This window comes from Erpetoichthys calabaricus, chromosome 5 (genome assembly GCF_900747795.2).
Source record: "Erpetoichthys calabaricus chromosome 5, fErpCal1.3, whole genome shotgun sequence".
NCBI lineage: Eukaryota > Metazoa > Chordata > Cladistia > Polypteriformes > Polypteridae > Erpetoichthys > Erpetoichthys calabaricus.
The window spans coordinates 193,572,278-193,580,081 of record NC_041398.2 but is presented as its reverse complement, the minus strand read 5'-3'; the positions used below and the strand labels follow the sequence as shown (position 1 = coordinate 193,580,081).

At 34.3% G+C, this 7,804-nt stretch overlaps 1 protein-coding gene across 1 annotated transcript in view; it reads right to left on the bottom strand.

The window, feature by feature from the left end:
* Positions 1 to 958: 958 nt before the first annotated feature.
* The window catches only part of LOC114652852 (transmembrane channel-like protein 2-A), a 54,958-nt gene continuing 48,112 nt past the window's right edge, over positions 959 to 7,804 (bottom strand). Inside the window, exons 17-20 of the mRNA XM_051928371.1 lie at positions 5,897 to 6,022; positions 4,300 to 4,378; positions 2,798 to 2,918; positions 959 to 1,526 (exon numbers count right to left, since the gene is read on the bottom strand). Coding sequence (XP_051784331.1) covers positions 1,282 to 1,526; positions 2,798 to 2,918; positions 4,300 to 4,378; positions 5,897 to 6,022 — 571 coding nt within the window. The 3' untranslated portion in view covers positions 959 to 1,281. The remainder of the gene's footprint in view (positions 1,527 to 2,797; positions 2,919 to 4,299; positions 4,379 to 5,896; positions 6,023 to 7,804) is intronic.

Genomic DNA, 7,804 nt, shown 5'->3' with positions numbered 1-7,804 from the left:
AAAAAAGGCAGTAAAATATACAAACATATATATATATATATATATATATACATCACAGCACTGCAAACATAACCAGCCATTACATAAAAGATAAACTCAAAATACTCATACCCATGCATACATATGTATAGTGTAATCATGAATGTACAGTACATGAGCTAACAAACACAATCATAATGTCAACCTCTTGCAGGGTCAAATGCCAGCAAGATAAGACTTTAATGCTGACTTAAAAAAGTCCAATATTGGAGCAGACCTGATATAATAAGGCAAGGCATTCCAAAGAAAAACAGCAGCCACCGCAAAAGCCCGATCCCTCTTTAGCTTTAACCGCGACCTCGCCACAACTAAGAGAATTTGGCTAGTTCAGCACAGTGCCCTTGCTGGCACATACTAGTGAAGTCCTGAGAGGTAAGTCAGGCCTGCTTCATTCAAATATTTAAAAACAAGCAACACACATCAAGATGTGTGGACTCTCTTACTTCCATCCATCTACTTTCCATAGCAGCTTTTCCATTATGGGAAACAGATGTTTTCAACTTACAAAAATAAGAAAATGCTATTTAGTACTTTATTTGTTTAGTTAATTGGAAATACATGACTTTATTGAGACTTTTTAATATCTAGTCAGTTCTTGTATGCATTTTTTCACATTCCATCAAACAACATGCTGGCCTTCTGTATAACCACTACACTCAACACTTGCAGTGCCTTATGATTTGTTTTTGCACTGTATATTTCTCTGATTCCTTTTTTCTAAGGACATCAAGATACATTACATCTGCTTACAGGTATGTTTCACAGTTGTAGCACAGGCAAGTTAAAAGAGTTACACCATTAAGCGGAAGCAAGAATTGAGCTTGTCACCTTGCAGTTTAAAGTCTGGTGACGTAAGTGAATAAAAAGGCAAAATGGATGCATTTCAGACAGATATACTATAGCTAGATTATGTGGCGCATTAGCAATTGTACTTGAAGTCTGATTAAATATCGTAATAACAAGGGCATTGCAGGCTTCATTACCATAGTGCTGCATTCAAGTGCTAAAAGAAAACTACGATTCTGGCCACTCCAGACTCCTTCTGTCTGGACTTCAGTTTGCCTGTATAGTACAAAGATTACCTTAAAATGCAACTTTGGTTTTGTCCTTTTCTCTAAAAAGCAACTACATTTGATCTCCAGGTATCTCAGAAATAATTTTCCCTTGATAAAATTTTCTAAATTATATTTGGAATTTGCTTAATACAAAGCTGACATGTTACATTCAGGTAACAGAAATGCTCTAATGTCTTGGTTTCCTTCTACCTTCACTTTCCTGAGATGGTGGTCCTCGACCTGGTTGACCTGGCACTGTTAGGCGTGGGTTTCCAGGCAATGGGCCAGGTGGGCGGGGTCCTGGAGGTCTTGTTACTGCAATGCGAGGATTTTGTGCTGATAATGACACTTCCTTCTCTTGACGAACACTGGTCCCATTTCTGCTTTTTCCCTTAGTAGGTTTGGTTGGTTCTTCACCAGTGGTTTGCTGATCTTTAAAAAAATTCAGAAGAAGAAGATACTAGACTTTACAAAATTCTTCTACAACAATGTAAACATATAAATAAACTAAAATTACACCGGGATCATTGAAGTAAATAACCTCTGCTTTAGAAAAGAACACCAAATCATTATGTTAGAATGTACACATTAACACTCACTTCAGTCATAAACCATAGGTAGCAAAAAGAAAATGTGAAGGAAAGGATAAAAAGAGAAAAGATCAAAAAAGTAGGTGTCAAGTGTGATTTTACAAACTTTTCAAAAGAATAATCCTAAATTTGAGTATACAACAGGCCCCATGTGGCAGTACAAAGGCATACCTATTAATATGTGGACAAAGATTAAGTATCTATTACATCAAAAATACTATGACTAGCATGTAAGATAGATAGATAGATAGATAGATAGATAGATAGATAGATAGATAGATAGATAGATAGATAGATAGATAGATAGATAGATAGATAGATAGATAGATAGATAGATAGATAGATAGATATTTGGCTTTGTACAGGAGCTCTATAAATAAATATATACATACATACACAAATAGATGGATAAGTAGGTAAAAAAATAAATGTACGCATTTTAGTAAAAACTAAAATGGACATACAGTATATTGTTTTGGAGTTCGTAGTAACTTTGTGAATTTTCCAAAGTCCTCTCAGACTATTGTTTAGCAAAGTAGAAGAGATCTTGTTTTATTTTCTTTCACTAGCATATCAAAAGAACTAATTTTGAGGTTAACATAAAAGAAGCTGAGATTGGTGACCAAAGTTGACAGGACAGCATTAAATTTGAAGTCAGTCATAAATGTAGTAAAAACTATGAACAGAATTTAATTATTTGATCAAGAATCCATCCATTTTTCCAACCCGTTAATTCCAATTCACACCATCAAGTGCAAAATAACTCCAATTGTATATGAGTACCAGTCCATCAAAAGGCAAACTCATTTTCACATCCACAATCACTCATATTGGGCCAATTAACAGTTAACAATAATCCTAATATGCATGTTTTTATTATATGGGAAGAAAATTTGAGTACACAGAGAAAACCCAGCCAAACATGAAAAGAATGTGCAATCTACACACAAAACATGGTTAGGGCTGAAATTTGAACTTAGTTCCTTTGAACTGTGAAGAGTCAAAGTTAATGAATGTACCAAAATATATTTAAAGAAAATGTAAAAATATATATATTTCTGAGTAATTTAAAGTAAAGAAATGAATTCCATAATCAAATGAAGTATGAAATACCTGATGCTGCAGTGGTGTTGTTAATAACTCCAGAATTGATAGGTAGCAAATCTTCCAAATCTTTCAGGACAGGGTTGGTTGTGTTCTGGTTGTTTCTTCGGTTTTTCTCTTCATCCCGTTGCTGTTCAGAGACGGTATAAAAAACATGAATATTCGTTTAAAAAGGTACAACAATTTTTCACCTAGCAGTATCAGTCAAGGCTGTAAGGTATCTAATGTAGGCTGCTAGAGAATTGCTTTTATATGTGTATGTTTATTGTTTATTCCTTCATTTGTTTTGATTATTTATAATCATTGTTTACTTAGGCTAAAAAGATTAATCTTCTTTAAATTTTAGTCACAACACATATGATTTAGTTTTGGACTGCATCAAGCAGAAAGTCTTTAGATATATATATAATATATATTTTTTAAAACATATCAAGGTGTTAATGGGACCAGGTTTGATGGTGAGTTGCTAATGTTCTATCATTTAAATGCTCATAGGTTCAATATTGCAACATATGCAGAGTATACTGAAATTCTTAACTTGAATGTGCTAATCAACATACCAGGGTACATCATTGTTAATTGGCAGCAGGTTAAAAAATAACAATTAAAATGGCAGTTCAAGACAATAAGAAAGAATAAAGGATTGGGAACCAGTTACTTTTATACAGTGGCTTAAGTGAATTAGATAGTTTAAGAATAACCTTTGTCGAATTTAACTTCCGAAAAAAATTTATAATTCTGCTATATTATTGGTTGTTTGACACCACAATATTTTACAAAAATATTTAATACTATTTAAAAGAGGAAATTAAAGGTTCTGAACTGTAACGAGCAAGTTAACTAAAATTTTGCTTTATTAGTAAATAAATGTGTCCTGATTAAGAAACTCGTTAAATGGAAAACCTGTAGCCACTGCGGACCTCAAGGACCACTGGGCTATTTGGGAACTTATACGGGATTATAATCAGAAAGAAGAAGAAATTGATAATGGTTAGCAGGAACACCAGCAAGGAGATAGACTGATGACATTAAAGAATGCTTAGGAGTAGTAGAATAGACAGCAAAAAAGATGGCTAAGAAAAGAAAATGATTCTGGGAACCACCTGGAAAACATTTAAAAGCACCATTGACCTCCACGGTCATTAGATGGACTACATAAGATCTCTAGAAGTGGATATTCTTCATTACTGTTTCAGCTCATGCATGCATTCTGAATAATAACAAAAGGCTGAAGAAGGAGACAGAGGTTTGTGAGCAATCATACACTATACTTGAAAATTTACGGATGTCAATGTCTGTACATTTTACAATATCAACCTGGTAGGAATTTTTATAGTAGGGAAGAATTGTTCATTTTCATATGTAATCACACCCAAAATGAATATTATAGTTGTAAGATTCATACACCAATGACATTGTACCAGCAGGGGTTTATTTCTGTCCTAGCAAAATACAGTATTTTTATGAAATTCACCCAATACCCAATTTACCTAATACTGCTCAGTACATACCATTTGCATCTTCTTCTTTAATTCTATGTTTGAATTCTTATATGACTTAGATACAGCATTTAAATAATAAATTGCCAACCTGAAAGAAAATTACATTATAAAACACATAATCTGTGTACACAGTGCTTTACTTTATAGTTATCAAGTGACTGCAATATATTTTATTGCTAAACATAAGGCACTAGAGATACTTTTAAGAAGTACTGTATTGAGGCAATGTCAATTGTGCTTACATGTTCTAGCTTTAAATGAAGTTACAAACATGTTGTTCTTTCACAACATATCATGCCTCAAATTTATAAAATAAATTTATAATAAGCACAGAACAAGTTTAATTATATATTTCTAAGGTGAAATCTACCGTCTTTTGCATGAATCTTAACTAGACAGTTAAAAAGCTTAACTTCAGTAGTTGCACAACCCACACCAAGTACAATTAATACATTATTATTAACTGGTTTTACCTCATATTCCTTCTTTCAAATAACTCATAGTTGTGCCTTTATTAAATAAAGTAGAGAATTCATCTAAAATGTAAAATTTAATATAATTTTTTTAGATAAAATTGAAATCTTTTAACTTAATACCTTAAAACAAAGCCTTTATGAAAAAGTAATCTTGTCTTTCACCAAAACAGAAAAACAGACTTATGTTGTGCTAAAGCTGGAAATCCACTGTTCTCCTATGCTGGAAATGCTACTATTACTATGCATTTAGACTTAAGTGCACTAAACTCACTAAATCCAGGGCACAGAGCCTATCCAGGCAACACTGGGAACAAGTCAGGAAATTACCCTGAACTGGGTTTGATTCCATCACACGGCACACACACCAAAGATTTACATTTAGCCAAATTAGAGTTGTCAATCAACCAAACCTGAACAGTTGTGGGGATATGGAAGTAAAACAGAAGTCCCCAAAGGAAAGCCAAGGCAAACACGTCCATACCAGCAGTGACAAGGACAGTATTTGAACCCTGGACACTGGATTCATGAGGCAGCAGTGGTAAACACTGCACTGCAGTAGCACCTTGTATTCTATATGCAGTTCATTTAAAACATGGATGAAGGAATGATAGATAGAATTAAAAAGTACAACTATATATCTTTAGTTCCTAATTTTCAATATTGGCTACAAGTCAGTTTTAAAACACCTCTTTTGACATTCAGAGCTGTAAATGTTCTATATTATAAATCTTACTAACTGCTAAAGCTCAGAGTGTACATTGAGATCACAAGATACAAATGTACTCCAAGTTTCCACCTAAAGCAGAGCCTTGAGCCATAGGTTCAATAAATCAGGGAATGATCTTTATCATATACCTCAACCATTATGGGGTGTTCTCTGTGGGACTGGGCAGCTGGTTGAGTTAGGGGAGGTAAATTCAATTTTGTTTTGTCTTGTTTTTCAAATGGATGTTGAAATAACTTAATATTACAAAATCTGTAGACATACTGTATGAACTATAGCAGTAAAAGCTAAATTCCATGGAATTTTGTGTTTTTTGTTTTTACTTTAAATACAGTTTATAGTGTAGTAAGCTTATATGTGGAAGTGAACATAATATACCAAACTGAATTAAATATACTGTACTTACACCATCAGCAAAACAGCAGGAATGATCAGCCCAGGGTTGGAAACATAACTGAACAGTTTTCCAACAAAAGCTGGAAAATCCTGTTGGATTGTTTCCATTATAACTTCATACATGCGTGTTTTTCCACTAAGAGCAAAAAAGATATCATAGGGTTACTGTGCTCTTTAAATTTTAAAAATTACTGGATATTTTTATTTAAAAAGAATTCAAAAATAATACAGTGGAACCTTGGTTCACAAACGTCTCGGTACACGTACAAATCAGTTTACGACCAAAAAGTTCGCCAAACTTTTGCCTCGGTTCACGACCACACACTCTGTATACGAACAAGCCAGTTTCCCTTTCGGTTTGTGCACACCAATGATTTCCGCATGTGTTGCATTTCTCTCAGTCAGACGTGCGTGCGTGCTTTTGCTGTGAACTCTTTGTGCTCTATTTCATTTCCCTTCCGGTTTGTATGCACCGATTACTGTATTTAAGCACGTGTTCAGCCTCTCCCTGTTCATTGTTCTCAGTCAGACGTGCGTGCTTTACCTGTGAACTCTTTGTGCTCTACAGTATTTCGTGTGCTTTTGCAGTTAACCATGGCTTCTAAGCAAGTGAAGATTGGTGAGAAGAAAGTTTTGCAGAAAATTGAAATCGAAGTAAAGAAAGAAATTATTGAAAAGTATGAGAGTGGCGTTCGTGTTACTGATCTTGCCGCAGAGTACGAGAAGCAACTTGCAGGGGATAGCGTAAGCGAGGCAATGTTATGCGAGAAAGATTCATGGCGATTCTTGGCGATTTGCTGCAAAACTATCCTTCTACGAGTGGTGAAAGTGAGGAATTTAAAGCCAGTAGAGGATGGTTTGAAAAGTTTTGCAAGAGAAGTGGCATTCATAGTGTGGTAAGGCATGGAGAGGCTGCTAGTTCCGACACTGAAGCTGCGAAAGAATTCATGAAAAATTTCACAAAATTAGTGGAGGACAAAGGCTACATCCCGCAACAAGTCTTCAACTGAGATAAGACCAGATTGTTCTCCACCCAGTTCCTCCTCACTTCATGCCAGAACTCGACTCATGCAAGGTTAGTTTTCTTGGCGGTTTATGGTTAGTTTTTGTATTACGGATTTTTCAAATGTTCATTTTTTGGTTTGTAGCGTGAATTGTTGCAATGTTACTTTTCTCTTTTTCCAAATGTTCATTTTTTTCCCTGTGCTTAAAACTCATTTAAAAAAAGTGTTTACAGCGAGTGGTTCGTAGCGTGATTTGTTGCAATGTTACTTTTCTTGGTGGTTTATTAAATTACAGATTTTTCAAATGTTCATTTTTCCCCTGTGCTTAAAACTCATTTAAAAAGAGTGTTTACAGCGATCGGGTTGTAAGGCTATTAGCGTGAACTCCTGTAATGTGACTTTCTTGGTGGTTTATGGTTGGTTTTTAAATAAAGTTCAGATTTGTTCAAATGTTCCTTTTTTCCCCTGTGCTTAAAACTCATTTAAAAAGAGTGTTTACAGCAATCGGGTTGTAAAGGCTATAGCGCGAACTCTTGCAATGTTAGTTTTCTGTTGTTCAAGGTTTTCTCAGTGTTATTCAATGTTTTTACATTTAGTTTACTATTATGTTGTGCATTCTATGGTTTAATTAACTATACAGTATTTGTGCTTAAAAACTTAAAAAATATATATATTTACATACAGTTCATATGGTCTGGAACGGATTAATTGTATTTACATACAATCCTATGGGGGAAATTGCTTTGGTTCAAGACCAAATCGGTTTACAACCAGAGTTTTGGAACGAATTATGATCGTGAATCGGGGTTCTACTGTATATATTAATGCTTTATGTAAATCAAATATAAAATTGTACCATTAATTTTCAAAGTAGAATATGTTGGTGTGATTCTAGAACAGCAGATACCCATAAC